At 37.9% G+C, this 16611-nt stretch overlaps 1 protein-coding gene across 1 annotated transcript in view; it reads left to right on the forward strand.

Moving 5' to 3' along the window:
- Window positions 1-13975, forward strand: part of LOC118775947 (potassium voltage-gated channel subfamily C member 1-like) — a 71612-nt gene extending 57637 nt beyond the window's left edge. Inside the window, exon 5 of the mRNA XM_036525939.1 lies at window positions 9584-13975. Within this exon, the coding sequence (XP_036381832.1) occupies window positions 9584-9597 (14 nt within the window). The 3' untranslated portion in view covers window positions 9598-13975. The remainder of the gene's footprint in view (window positions 1-9583) is intronic.
- Window positions 13976-16611: the final 2636 nt, after the last annotated feature.

Consider the following 16611-nt stretch of genomic DNA (forward strand, 5'->3'; position numbering starts at 1 on the left):
AATGGTATGCTGCCAGTTCACACACAAGCCACCTGCTGCTGCCAACATGCATAATTTCCAATTGCTGCTGTCAGTGGAAGTGCTGATGATGCAAGGGGCTGCCCTCGCGCCCTCTCTCACAAGTCTTGCACACAGTGGACAATAAATAATTCTAAACTGAATTAAGCATGCACTCGTCTCTGAGGTGAAATTCTCAACCACTAATTTTTTTTTTATCCAGTTGTATTTAGCTTCAAATTTTATTTTTAGCTCTGAAAAAATTACCGAGGTGACCTCATAGCTGGTTACGGGCATGCATATGGTGTCCTATTTACACTCTGAAGCCCAGTCTACAGAGAGCAGAGGACATGTGTAAAAAGGTGCATCTCCTAAACCACAAAACAGGTAGCATTTTACTTTGGCTTCTTTTCACTAATACGTCCAACTCTCAGTAATCCATTTCTTGTGCAGTAGATTGGATTAAACAGAGTTTATTGACACCATGTAGAAGCGTAAAGTTCAGTAAGTTTCAGGATGTGTAAGTAAATAAGTCACAGGGAAAGAGAGAGTAAAGAAAAAGAAGCAAACAAAGAAAGAAAATGAAAGAGGAAATAAAAATAAAAGCAAATGAAGAAAAAAAAACTAAAAACAAAAAGGCTACAATAAAGAATATTTAAACAAATAAAGACTAGAAGTATGCCACAGTAATATATGAAGTCTTGCATCAATGAAGTTAGCTTTACAATGATGTCTTAGCCATCACTAATGCAAAAGCAGAAAGTTACTAACAATTATAGTTGTGAGTGAAAATACACTATCTTGGAGTGAAGTGGAGTATATTCAAATTATTATCATTATCATTATTAATATTAGTACTAATATTATGAATAGGAATAGACTCTTAGATGCTTAGACCTGAGACATAGATTTTAATGCAATCAACTAATGCAATCAAAGCAATGGTCCAACTGACTTTGTATCAAGCTTTGTGTCCATCTCTGCAAAACTTAACAGCAATGAAGAAACCATAGAGAAGAACTTCCATAACAAACTCTTTTTTAAAGTGGCAGGGGTTGTGCGTCCATGATTGTTCCAGAGGTCAGGGGTATTTCATGTCTAACATTGTTCTGTACAGAGAAACATGCCAGGGCCAGCTGCACTCACTGCTGTTCTCAGTACATTTCAGTCAGATGACTGGCCTGCACCATGTAAAGACTTCTGAGGAAGGGGAAATACTCAGAGGGGGACAGGAAAGGCAAGGAATCATCCAGTCAGAAGCCATGATTCCTCCTAATGTACCCCTGTTCAGGTTCATGGACTGAAACCTTTTTGTTGTAGTTAATCATGTACCTGTGCACTTGCCAATGTTCAGTTGACCTGAAATTCAGCTTGTATTGATTCCCTCCACAACCCGTTCTCTCTCTTTGTTTCTTACCAGTGATAACACATGATGGGTAATGAATTTCATTCACCTGTGAACCTGTTTGTTGATATTTAGTAGATTATTATTATTATTATTATGATTGAAATGTGATGGATTTTTAGTTCTCCTTTTTGTTTTCTCTTTTGTGGTTCATTTTCCCTCTTTCCTCATCCATTCTTCCCTCTTGGATGGTGATCTTCACTTGAAAAAAAGGGGAGCGATGAACGGATGTTGGACTGACAGCGGTCAATAGACGAAGAGCAAAAGAAAGATTAGTTTAAGATAATATATATTATCTTAAGCTATATATTAAGCTTAAGCTATATTATAACTATGTAGAAAAAATTTAGATATCTATTGTCTGTGCACATATATTTTTTAATTTATGTGCAAATACGTATTTGCACGTTTTTGACGCAAGTAATTCATTGTGCCACCATGATATGCAACCCATAAAATGTATAATATTTTTAAAACAAAAGTAAATCATAACAATACAAGCTGTATTATTATAGTCATTATCAATATTATTGCTAAATTTTGGTAGTTTTAACAATTCAAAAAGTTTTTATTTTTCTAATGACTTATTTGCTCTCTCCCCTTTTTCAGAATATATGCAAATGGAATATATACACTACATATACTTTAGTCATTTTTACCTGTATTATTTATACATGCATATAGGCTCCAGAAATTGATGTTGTTAATTTATTATAGTTCCATTTGGGTTGCTTATGTTTTCAGTGGTCTAATTTGGCCAGGGGTCTGGTTTCTGTCTGTTCATTAACCTCCTTCCTCACCCCCTCCCCCCTCCAAAAAAAAAAGAATTCGACTGAGCAAAGTTGCATTCTCACACTCCCTTGTTATGATCATCAAGAACAAGTCATGGCCCATGTTAGGGTCTCAAGTAAATCAAGTAAAAGCTATAATAATATGTTGAAGAAAAGGGTCGATTAGATCATTAAGCACTCAGTTGGGCAAAACCTTTGGAACACTGATGATAGTGAGATGTTGACAGCTAATAACTAGACTGTATTTAGAAACAGCTGATTATCATGTAAAGCCACAACAATTTGTTCTAATCATTGCATTTCTGCCTCACTACCATCTTCTGTTGTGCATCCAAAGCCATGGCCTGCTTTGCTTCCTGCAGCATCAGTGCTGTAGCCACAGGACAGGATATTAATATTCCAAAGCCAGAGGAGCTTTGGTTTATATAGGCATAGGAGAGTGGATGGGAAATGACAATCCACTGAAGAGAGCTGAAAATGAATCCACTAGTAAATATTTTAGATTTTATATTTATATTAAATGGCTGATGACAATAGTTGATGTTTTTTCACACTGATAAGTTTGTCATTTTGTCAAACTGTCATAACTCTGTTCTGTTTAGTCACAGTTCATTTTAAGGGCTTCTTTATAATATTTGAAAAGATTTTAAAATGTACGTTTTTACTTATTTGAGTATGACTCAAAATGGGTCATGAAATAGGTAATACAGTTTCTGCTTTGGCTGCTGGTATATCATGACCAAACTGAAATGTATTAAACTGGAAATATAAAAATAATAACCTGACAGTAATTGAAATCAACGAATTTAAACATACAACGTGTACATATTTATAATGACTTCAGGCAGACCTCAGGCTAGAATGGTGTGGTAGGAATACCATGATACCACTCTGCAGAGTGACAGCTTCTATCTAGTCCATATATGGGACTTTGTGACAGAGAAGCCAACTTTGCTCAATAGTGTTTGTAAAAAGAATAACACTCAGGACACTTTAGAAGTAAAAATCATATCAATGTGGAGGTGAACCTCTCCTGGGACTATGTAAGACTATAGCTGAGAGGTAGAAATTAAAGCTGGCATGTCTCAGCCTGCAAAGCCATTATATAGTAAAGGGGTATGTAATAAGGATACTGTATAGGATTATTTGAAATGTACGTATCTGTATCTGTCTGTATGTGTTGAGTGAGGGGGCAGGGGACAGAAGGGGAAACTGGCTGGAGGAGATCACTGAAATCGAAATGTCACTACTGTATCTGTAGTACCCCCCTTTGAATCTGGGCTCTCTTCTGTTCCCCACTCCCTCCTCTGTCCCTTTCTCCTTTTGGGTGTTCATGGGTTTGATTGAATAAGAATATTTAGCTTTGACCAATAATTGGTCTAAATGATATGTATAAAGTAAAACTTAAGTTGTTTTTTTTAACATGCATGGGTTTCCATCACTAGCAATAAGCTATGAATGTTTATGTATGTAAATTGTAATCTATGAATATGTTTTGATACGATAACACATTTAGTCTGTATACACATACATTGCTCCCCTTATTTATTCATATCTTGACTTCATAGGTACAAAAACATGCCACAAAACGAAAAAAAATATGTATTGGATTCTTTTTTTCCTGATTTTTTTCATTTAAATTGGAGTAAAATCCAATCATTTGTGTTCAGTATGACTTTAATCTGAGCAATGCTATTGAGAATATTTTTTATAAAATCCCGTTTAAAAAATAAGGGCAAAAAATTCCAATATGTACCTTTTTTCTTTTATAGCAAGTTTTTCCCTGTTGGGGTCAGGTGTATGAATAAATATGGTGAGCACTGTATATTAAACATATGCATATACTGACTGACTGCATGCTTGAAAAATGGGCAGGTGTTTTCTTGCCAATCCTCTTGCAGCTCATAGCTGATAAACAAGCAGCAGGGCTTACTGTAGACCATCATGCCAAGAGCTTGTGAGGTGGGCAAGACCATTATACTGTAATAAGGTGGGCTGGGTGTTTCAGTCTATACTCTTTTGAAGGGCTTGGAAGGGGGAAATGTTAAGGGAGTGTAAATGTGGTCTTCGATTTTTTTTTTAAGTTTTGTTTTGTTCTAATTATTAACACCATTATTTTGTTTATTTATGTTTCATCTTTCATCTTTCTGTAAGCTCTGTACTTACCAGACATATGCAAAATGAAGCAGTAATTGCTTAATGCAAACATAAGCAACAAAATACAACTTGTTCTTGTGCAGGTTTACCCCAGCAAATGTTGTGTCATGTGATTCCATCCCTCAGCACAAATATCACTGTTTCCCAGGGAGAGGAGATTTTAGCAAGAGCAGGAAACATTGAAAGCATGTGTGCAGTCAATGATTGACTACCCAGAAAGCCTTTGTATTTCTATGCTTTATCTTGTCAGAGGGGTTTTGATGTCTCACACCAGACTATCACGTAAAAGTATGCATCTGGCAGGCCCATACCCTTGAACCAGTCCCCAAATGAAGGAACTAAATCCTCTAATGCGCACTAGTTAGGTTATGGTCATGTAAAGTAGTTATCCTGGATCAAAAGAGAGTCTTTTTTTACTTGGATAGAGGGACATCTTTAGAGGAGAAGCCTTGTCTCATGCCCTGTAGAATGTGATTTAGCCTTTAGACAGGGCCAGTGGTTTATGCCTGATTTCTGGACTTGAACTTCTCAAAGCTGGGAAGTGGAGGCTAGATTAGGTGGACTGTTCTATGGGAGGTTTCGAAAGTCTCTGGAGGAACAACCTGATTTTCCACATTTGCTGATATTCTATGTCTGGCAAATGAGCTTGTGAGTCCAAGTGGATGTTGTTCCACTGCTAAAAAAATGAAGTTTTTCTGTGTGCCTGGACCTGAGACAGGATACAATTGATATGAGATGAATGGGTCAGAGGAAGTAGGGCACAGAATGGTCATGAACCGTGACCATTGTCATGCAGAAACATCTCCCAGCAGGCAATGTCTAATGCCTAACAGTAACATGTCTATGTGACCCTGAGCCTGGGGTAACAAAGTGAAGGTAGCCAAGGACATGGCATCTGACTCTGGATTCGTACCAATTGCGGCAGTGTAGGGAAATCCACATGTAGATCATACCAGTGTGAAGCTACAACATGTAGGTGGCCCTCTGCTACATCACCACCTGAGTAAACCTGACTTGAGTAGTCTCAGTGTCTCATGAAGTCCTTCCCTGTCTTCCCCATTACATCCTGATATGTGTGACTGGGTCTCACCCCACCTCTACTGGAGGTGGAACTGGATAGTACAAGGGGTCAGCTGACATTTAAGGATTCTAATCCAAAGGCCTGGAAACCACATATAAGAATACAAATACAACCTCTTTTATATGGAAAAATATTAGGGGAACTGCTCTTAAAGAGAAGATATTTTCATTTCTGTTGACTGTCATGATTACCACAGCTGTAACAGCTATCTTCTACAATCCAGTGTTTTGGCCTGATATTACTAGAACAAGCATTGTTACATTATTATATTATTATCATTTAGCAGATGCTCTTATCCATAGTAGCTTACGTAGATTACAATTTGCACGTTATCCTTTTATACAGCTGTATATTTACTGAGACAATTATGGGTTAAATACCTTGCCGTAGGGTTCAGCAGGAGTGCCCCAGTGAGGATTCGCACCAGACACCTTTCAGTTATGAGCCCTGCTCCTTACCACTGTGTTACACTGCTGACCTTCTTACATAGACATGGAATTCCAGTCCAATAAGCCCAGCGAGTGGCTGACTAGCTGTAGGTATAGTTAGCTGTAGGTATAGGTACATATATAGCTATAGGTAGCTACGTATAATTACCTATAGCTATATATAGCTACATATAATTAACTACAAGATGCAAGACAAGCTGGAAGCGTCACATCCTCCCATGGGATGTATATGAAGAGAGAAATTTGATGAGATTGTTTCATTCATGATCATGAAACTTCCTCTGTGTCCCAGCAAAAAAACACTGCAGTTTAACCTGTAGTTCAGATAAATAATATTAGTCTTGACAGGATAGCTACAATCTAATCTATAGTCTATTATCCTTCTTTGTTTTTGTGGATTCCAACTATTGCAACTGCCTATTTTACAGTTGGATCCAAATTACTTTACTGATGAATGTGCATTACAAGTTCTTAAATATCTCCTCTGAGATTCACACTTAGGATGATTGGTATAGCAGACTGTTGTCTCAATAAGATGAGTACTTCCTTGAAAGAGAGAAACTTACTGAAGGGGTCACTGGGTATTGTTGGTTTATGTGGAAGCAATTCAGTGAAATGTGATATGTGTTGGTTGTATTAATGGAAAGAAAGCGAAAGAGAGCAGGAGAAGGGGGGAGAAAGAGCTCTAGACAGGTGACTACATTAAATATTGAAGCAAACGAGAAATACAGAATGATCTACATAAAAAATTAATATATACCTAAATATGAATATGCAAAAAATAGTACATCTCATAGTACATAATTTGTTGTGTATAGCTTGCCCTGCAAAATTAACTGCGTACAGCATGTTTTTAAAACATAACACTTAACCTCACTTTGGATTTAAATGATGCACATTTTCATCAGTTGTTTGGATATTGAAAGATGGGAACTAGATTGAAGTTTGGAATGCCATGATGAGTAATTTCATTGTGTTCAAGTAATTTTTTGTTTTGGCCAGAGATCAACAAAGTCCAGTGGGGCTTTAGGACCATTTGTTTTTGTTACATCCAAGTCCTTACTTGCTTCAAACAACATTTAATCTCATCACCTGACTGCAAATAATAAGGTTGCCCTACCTGAGTTACAAAAAAAAAAAAATCAGCTTCATGAATTCAAATGAATGAGAAATGGATGAACCTTAAACAAACATATTGAGGTGGTATTTTTAAAAAATATATATATGGTGGTGGACGTTCCTGTTGTGGCATCTCCAACCTTCAGTTGTTTCCACCCCTCCCAAAAACTCAGGAATCTTGTACTATTTCTACATTCTTTTAGTGCTTCCACAATACTGACTGTGTAAAAGTACAAGGATGTTCTTTAATGCACGAAACCTCTCTAGGATTGTACCCATCTGTCTATACCTACAGTACACGCAAATCTAAATAAATCCACATGTAGTATATGTTTGTGTGATCATGAACATATTTTTTATATTTCAACATGAACAGACTATGTTACTCTTTTCTATAATCATTCATGGATTTACATTTGATTTTTTTTCTTTTGCTTAGTATCTTGATGTCACCTCATGTCTGTTTTCTTTTTATTCCTTCTGTATTTTCACTTAATCTTCCTTTCTTTGCGATGGACGCTCCTAATTGTACTACTTTTACAATAAATAAATAGGGAGGAGAAAGGAGAAAGAGGAAAAAAAGAAGAAAACTGCTGTCTTGAAACAAAAGACTTTTTAAATCTCCCTAAAGAGGGATTACAACAAACAGCATTTTATCGAAAATAGACGTAGACAGACCAAGAATGCAATATGGACAGATTTTAAATCTTTTTTGGGGGAAAGTACAAACTGAGTTCAAAAGACGATTATCAACAGTCTCCAAGAACAATGAAATGGAGAACAGTTTGGGGAAGAATGGAAAAGAAAAAAATGAAAGGAGAAATGATGCTGATCACTTGTCAGTGTAAGAATGTATGTTTGTATGTTTTGTGTTACATGTGTGCTGTTCTGTGTCTGGATGCACCATTTCTGTGTTCCCATCGTATACAGTAATACCTCTGTGTATTGGACCCAAAGTTTGTGCGTGAGACTATTGTTTCTACACTCTGTGTGTGTGTGTGTGTGTGTTTGCATGTCTAGTACAATATATGTGTATAGATACCATAAATATTGATGGCTATCCTGGTTAACATTGACTTCATTGTGCAATTTTGTGAAAGACAACACATAGAAATGTCCTTTCTCTTGTGCTGAAGGCACCTTATGATATGAAGTAACATTGGGGTCATAGCTGATTTGTTGCTTCATGGATAAATTGGATCACTTTGGCAAGCATCTTAGATGGAAGACTTTCTTTTAGTAAATATTGCATTATTTTAATAATCTACTAGTTCTTGGTGGAAATAAAATAGTAGATGTATAAATCAGCGTGGAGGGAAATTTGAGTGTCATATTCAAACATCTGCATGATACCCCTCCAATCTGTACAAAAATAGCTGGACCTTTAGTACCCAGTTATTGTGGTTTAATCTCTCCCTCAGTATTCTAAAGACAAAATATTAAGACAAAGTTTGGTTTTTGACAGTCATTCACCTGGTCCATCCTCAGCAAAAACAACTAAAGTATTGAATGGTGAAAAAGTGAAAGCCAGCTGTGCACCTGACTTCCTCTTCATCTTCAGCTGTCTTACTGACCTCACAGTAAAATGGTTGAAGGCTGAAAAGTAACAGCAAGCCTACAGTACATTTGTATATTTTATGTTGTGTGGGATGTAATGAGGTAATATTGAACTTTAAATCAATCTGGTGTGTGGAAACTTTACCTTCATTACCCATGGGATTAAGAGTCGCGTGTGGAGGAGAAAAAATCCTGATGAACTTATTGTGTTTTCTCACTTTCTTTCCTTCAAGTGTGTGCCAAACATGTTGCAAATGTATTTCACGGTGAATTTAGTTCATTTTTTACTAAATGTTGGTAAGTTTATATCAGAATCAAGCCTCTAGTAGCCTCTCTGCACAGTAGTGTATAATGTCTATGACATAAACATGCACCAGGATGCTGGACCTCAGAACCATACAGTACGTATTTTGGTCAACTATCAACTAGTTGGAACAACTATCGAAGTAATGAAACTGTTCTTGTTAGAATACAAATAAATTCATTTGTTACAAAGATGGTATTGGAAAGTAGTAGTGTATACTGTATGACAACTGCCACGATGATCTGTAGCTATAACCAGTGTTTCTAAAGAATTTGATGTAGACTTATTTACATTTGTTTAAAGCCTTTTAATTTATTTGTTAAAGCCATTTTCTTCATCACTTATTTCACCAGCAATTCTCAGGTAAAATTGATGCACCAGGTTTTCCTGCCACCAAGCATGGGTAATTATTTAATGGATAGACTTACAAACCCCCTTCATATATATGTATGTATGCACATTCTGGTATGATATATTTAGGAATGTGTTTAAATTATATTTTGTTCATGATAGCATAACATTATGACAAAATACCTCAAATACTGGGGTTTGGTGTGCTATGGTACAATTAGGAGATATTTATGAATACTGTAGCCTTATGTGAAGTATTATATCTTGAATTATCATTTATAGCTAATAAATGAATATAATCTTTATGTTCATGAATGCTGTGTCATTTTCAGACTAAACCACTAACTAATCCCTGTTTGTTCTGTTTTACAGTGTTGAGTTTCTAAAGACATCCTTCTCTTTAAAGAAGAAAGCATACTGAGTCAATTGATGGTGAATTCACGGATGGAGCCACATTACCCAGATGTGAGATGCTGACAGAGAGAGCAATGTGAGGATGGCGAAAGAGGGACTTGGAAAAAAAGGAAATGTGAGGCCACAACTTCACATTGTAACCAAAGCAACCTCATGGGACTTCTGCCACTCCAGATTCTGTTGATTTACTGAGTGACATGCTAACGACCTGAAAGAGTGAGCACTGACACTCAAATACCAACGGACTCCCAAATGCACTGTAACTCTGGCTGGCTGATGCTCACTATCATCAACTGACTGCTGCACTGATTCACTGAGCAACTAACCGATACACAAACGCATCAACTGACCAAGTGACTAAAGCCCCATGACCGAACATGTAGCATCTCTGCTGACATACTGTAGCATTTGTTGGCTGGGAACAGACTGACTGATCCCCTTCTGATTGACAGGATGCATAGACTGACGTGAAACAACTCAACGATGCATGTGTGTCTTATCCCTGTTCCGTCCTCTCCTTAAACCTATTTGCACGAGAGACTTTAGAGTCAACCCTTGCCATGACAGTTGACAGTGAATATTTATTTTTTTCAAGCAAATTGACAGTATCGGTTGGGGAGTTAAAAGAAAAAAAAGAAAAAAAAAAGGGGGAATGGTACAGAGTGTTAGAGAGAGGGAGATATGGAAAACGCACCGAGAGAATTATTTAGCTCTACCACTTGCTTCTATACTCAAAGATTCCATTGGGATTTGACCCTCCCCTCCGTCCATGTTCAGTCATCACAGCGCATCAACACAGCCTCGCTTTGTTTTTACATTAAGCTGTGGAACCCCCTGGGACACTTCACAGAAACTTCCCAGATGGATTCCTATATGGCAGAGCACTTTTATACTAAATTCAGATGGGGAACTAACACTGGCATTACATATTGTTAAAGGAAACAATGTGACTACGCTTTGGTCAAAGTAGCATTAACCACAGGAAAATGAATTGACATCAAAACTGACTTCAGTTGCCCATTGGATTCTATGCAAGCCAGCGCCCATCATTGTCACGCAATCATAGTGACCCGGTTCACTCCTTCACTCCTCACTCCACCTTACCTATCATGCTTCTTTCCACTGCCTCACTCCGCACCCCATGTCCTTCAGTGAACCAGGACTCCAACTGAAAGGACTTTTAACATCCAAGCACCCTGGCATTTTTTGCACCACTGTATTTTTAAGCTCTGTTCCTTCCATGACACCCCTCTCTGCATTTAAACCAATCAAAGAACAACACCAAGTAAAAACAGTCTCAGAATGATCAATTTCATTCAGACTGAAAAGGCTCCACAGTGCACCAAGGAAGCACAAGGGGAATGCAGTATGCTGGTTGTTATTATAAGCAATGATAAGCAATGATAGCAAATTCAATGTTACAATGCAGTGCTTGGGAATTTTGGACTGAACCCAAAGAGTGGTGGGTGTTTGAACCTTGCTGTCCCAACTGTACCAAAGCTGTCAGTATGGTTTTGGAAAGAGTCAGGCTATGGTCAAGGTGATGGGGAATGGGATTGCCATGTCATTTTAAGTTTATTTTTATACCCTAGAATTCACAAATGCATAATGTTAGAGATGAAATTGTCATGGTAACATTTCCCACACCATTACCAGTCTTCCATTAGTTACCATTATTTTTTATACAGGCAAAGATTAACTTGAGTTTGATCTAATATAATGATATACTATAACCCATTAACCCTGATGCAGCCCCTGCACTGTGAATTCATGCTGGGCTTGACTGCACATTGAAGAAGAGACCCTGAACCTGGATTGAGTCTCAGTTGACTTATATAACATCCGACCAAAGTGTTGCACCTGCAAGTGTGTGTGGGGACCAGATGAAAGAGCCAACATATAATACGTATTCAGTTCAAACCAGACTGTTTTGGGGAGCTGCTATGAAAAATAATGATGGCCTCATCTTAGCCAACCTACCATCTGCAAATGGACCAAAAGAAATTGTCTGCAAAATCACTGAAGCCTCTTACATCCCAATGACTCTGTCTCATTTATCCTGCCTCACCATGGAACCAACTGAACACAGACCAGGACAAACTACCCATGGAGCTACTTAAAATGATCAATGAGTCAATCTCCTTAAATGCAAAAGGAACAAAAACACCTTCATTTTTGCACACAAGCACAGCAATGGCTCTGAACATGGCATAGCAGCCCTAAACTTTGAAGTCAGCTGTGTGATCATCAGTTTAACTGGTCAACTGTTTAATTGTTTTGCCAATTGAAGACAACTACAATTACAGCTCTCTTAATAATCTGTCTTAAATCTACCCACAGCCAATGTACACAAGCACCAAAGGGCTCCAGTTTAGCAGCAATTCATCCATCCATATATAATTGAACTATAACATCAGTTAAGCCTGTCCTGCATGGCAGATTATCAAATCAACTATACACACATAAGCCCAGGATGTTAAGAGTGTGCCAGCATTTCACTAAACTCTCATCTGTATTTGTTCATTCGTTTTAACTTTATTTTGCTGTGCAACGGGTGAAGCAAAAATTGCCCTCAGTGTAAAACTTGACCACACATACTATCAAACAAATCAGGAATTTGCACCGTCTCCAATACATCTGACTTCTGTTTTTTAACACCTGCTTAACTAAAAGAACTGAGGGAGAATGGATGTTTTATTCATCTACAGTGAGTTATATGGAACATTTATGTATGATAGGCTCATATAGTACTGGTATACTGACACTGGTCACTGACAGAGAGATCCACACACTACTCTGACTGAGCATGAGCGTGCATTGACCTTGACAAAGAGAGACAGGGATTGGGCCCTAGAGACCAGGCCCACTCTCTCCCACTAAAAGCACTGAGGGCGTCTCTGAAGAAACACACACTTTAGGAAGACACTCTACGTCATATCAGATAAATTCAGGTTGTGAGAACACCTCTGTGCTGCTGCTTCTGTGAGGAATAAAAGGCAGAGACAAAACGGCGCAGATGGACACGCCACTCTCCCTCTCTCTCCTTCTCTCCCATTCACCGCTTCACCATTTGACCTCTGTACAGCTTTGCATGGCATGAGAGAAAAAGATGAAGAGAGAACGAGCCGGAGAAATGGAATGAGGGGGAGAAGACTTCGCAAATGCTAAGAGAACATGCAGCAGCATCAGAAATGGATTAATGTGGGTATTACCATGGCATTCCCATGGCTTCAGAAAAGAAAGACAAATGGTAGATGGTCAGACTATGTCTCTATCCTGGCTACTGAAAGCATTCAAAAGGAGGAGATATAGCAGAAGAGAGCATAATGGAATCAAACACCACAGAGGTAGCGAACTTTGGTGCACAGCTGTCTTCTACGTCCAAGGAGATGGCATGAGAAAGAGAGATATTCTGGGCTGGAAAATAAAGAGGGATAAATGGCACTGAAACTCTGAAAAGACATAACGAGAGGAAAGGATGAACAATTTGATATACAAAAATAAATGAAAAAAGAGAAAATGCATTTTTTTTTACTTTGTTTACCAGCATGACTACTCTGCATGACTTTACTTCTGCAAGCCCTTACCTGAAGATGAAGGGGCCAGGAATTAAAAAAAAAAAACAAAATTAAAAAGAAAAAAATTTATGTTATATGCAACAAAACTGGAAGGGGGGAAATGAGCTATATTTTGTTTTTAAATAATGAAAAGATGAATTAATAAAAATACAGGATTGCAAGATATACATCAAACTATGTTTTATTAGACATCTGATACAATCCCACAAAATCTACTGAAATGAACCTCTCCTGCTACTTCTACCACAACTACCACTCTGATTTCTATTTCTCTCACAGTTCTATGGTCACAAGCAGCTACTCACCTGCTACTTCTGCTGTCAGTCCCCAACCCCTGCCCCCGATAGATGTAAACATTATTATGGCATTGTTCATAAATTTATATACGGTCATTGTCATTGTAATATGTTGTTATGAATTACGTAGGATTATTTCAACTGTTCAGTATAATCTATCAGATTGTTGCCCCAAGAGCATTCAAATAAGGGCAGCAATGATTTCAGTGCTGAAATAGGTCCCCTCCAATTATTGCTGTACATGTTTTTCTGCATTTGCAAAAATGACCTGAGATATTATCATAAAAGGGCAAGTTGTTCACAACAGGCGTTCTTGGAAGGATCACATCTGGGCCTGATCTTGGGAATGCAGCCTGTTCACATTTCTCCCCTGGTGTAGATAACATATTGCAGTGGTCTTAGTTGTCTATTTAAGGGCTGTATCTGATAATTACAATGTTTTGCAGTTGCTATTATTACTTTTGCCTGGAGCAAAGTGTCACCCTGAAGCTGTGTCTGCTCAGAGTTAGCACTTTTCTAAGTTTTCTAACTGTCTAATATATTAAAATGATAACCATATTCAGTGTAATTAACTAAAAAAGAGAAAGAAAAATTCATGTTCTTCATTTCCCTGTAGGTGAAAAAACACACAATAATGGTTGGAAAAGATAGTTGAGCTGGATCGCTGTCAGTCCTATTCATGTATATGGAACATATGTCACTGCTGTGCTGTGTGTATCACGGTGAGCACTGATGATTAGTGCTTCTGAGGGAGGTCAAAGGCATGCGGGAATGCGAACATAGATTAGCCTGGCCAAAGCTCACGCACCCATCAGCTCAACACGTGTGTCTTCTCCTTGACACCCTCCCGACTGTAAACTGAGATCAGGAGCAAGGCAATACGAGAGAGGGTGTGGTAGCAATGCTAATTCTTAGAGCAAATCACAGCACCTTGTACCAGCTGATTGCTCCACTCAGAGAATGTACTGTATGTGAGTAGGGTTGCCAAATTCATAGACAGATATTAACCAAATATATAGATACTCCTTGTGGACCATCACCACCCCCTCCCACTTTTCACCTATTTACATATGTGCTGTAAGCAAATAACAAATATGCATATAAACATGCACTTAGGCACACACGCGCGCGCACGCACACACACACACACACACACACACACACACACACACACACACAAACACATACACACACACACACACACACACACACACACTCATCTCTCATCTTGGCTTGTTCCCAAGTCACACCCACCTTACCATATACCTCATCGCCTATATATTCTCTACCTTCCATCTATAAAAAGAACAAATAGCACAATGCAAAACTCTGTACCCAGCTTACATTGTCCTGCAACCAAGCAGTGTCTTGCTTTCCTCCACAGGCCATACACCAATGTCTTTTTGTGCTAAAAATATATGAAGATTCTGTGTTATGGCTTTCAGTTTTAAATGTACTTATTTTTCTGTGATTGTTTCAATTCTAGTATGGAGCCCCATCACAACACTATAGGACTTTCAACTTTGTAGTTGGATGCAGCTGGATTTTGATAAAGAAGTTATGATACACACTTTGGATTGGTATAGCCCAATCCTGAAAGTACTTATTCAAAGTCATAAAAAATTGTATTGTGGAACGTCATATTGTGGAATTTTTTTGGTAAGCCACACACAGTGTAGCTCATAAATCTCCCTCATTCGTGGTCTGCTGTCAGGGGAATTTTCCAAGTAAATAGACTGCATGATTTCTAGTTCTTAAAACCATCCTCTTTGGCCTTGCAGATGGCAATCAAAGTTGTGCGAAAGTTGTTTGTGCACCCCTTCCTTTCTTCCACCTATTCCCTCTGTACATCTGCCTCAATTCTTTTTGGTGTATGATTTCCCCTTTAAATATTTCCTATGCGTTTTCTGTTCATTCTGGGGGGCAAAGCAGTGGGTTACTACAACATATGATAGCCACGGATGTCATGTTCTTACACCAGAATATTTATACACACACACACACACACATATATATATATATATATATATATATATATATATATATATATATACACTCTTGGTTGGACTGAAGTGGTGGTTTTGATATGTATTCTGTCTTAAAAAAGTGAGCCTCAAGTATGAAGGTGGTCATGTATCAGGGTTTTGAATTAACATTGGAAGTGTGTCAGGTGAGAAATGTCAGGAAGTGTGACAGGTGAAAGGATTAACAGCTAAGGCATAGTGTTAAGGAATAAATATGATTAGTGAAGCAATAATTATCTGTCAATTACAAATACAGTTTTACCGACCCTGTTATTACTACTGAAGTTGTAAAGCAGTTTGCAAAGATGTGTCCATGAACAGAGCTAGGTACAATTCTCTGATCGAGGTTATCACAGTAGTGTCACTTAGATTTGGGCCATTTGTGGAAATGAGACCAGAGTTAGATGCACAGGCACAATTCAATCAAACTGACACCCTAATTTAAAATTATATTAGACTAGATTAGATTAAATAACACATATATTCATCATAAAATGTAGGTGGAGATGTTACTTTTCCTAAGGCATTCCACAATGGATGCACAATTTATTGAAATATGCTTGTCTTAAAATATGTTGCAAACCTGTTTAGCACAGAAATGTAACTGTTTTCTTACAGTTGAAAGTAATATTTAACAGGCTTTCTGTTTGTTCCTGTGATATTGGCAATATATGTTATTTATTCTTTAAACAAGTTTTTTTGTGGAGATACACATTACATACAGACCTTGAATTGATCACCCAAAGAAATATATGAGTAAGCAAAGGTTGTCGTGCCTTTTTATGTGATGTGTTTGCCAAAAGACTGCCAGGGTTAATGCATTTGTGGTTAGTGTCAGACAGCTAAAATGGATCACCAGACAGCTTCAGCAGCCAGCACAGCCAAGCACTGCAGTCCATCAGGGAACACAAAAGGCTCCTACATCCTTCTTACAGGAGTCCAAATGTAACAAAAATAAATTGATTCAGCAGCATTTGTAGCAGGGGTATGAACTTAAATAATGGACATCTGAAGATTTTTATTGGCTTAATCGTTTGTTTTGGCTCCTCAATTCTTGCCATTTTCAGCAATTCATTTCATTGATGTAT

Source organism: Megalops cyprinoides, chromosome 1 (genome assembly GCF_013368585.1).
Source record: "Megalops cyprinoides isolate fMegCyp1 chromosome 1, fMegCyp1.pri, whole genome shotgun sequence".
Lineage (NCBI taxonomy): Eukaryota > Metazoa > Chordata > Actinopteri > Elopiformes > Megalopidae > Megalops > Megalops cyprinoides.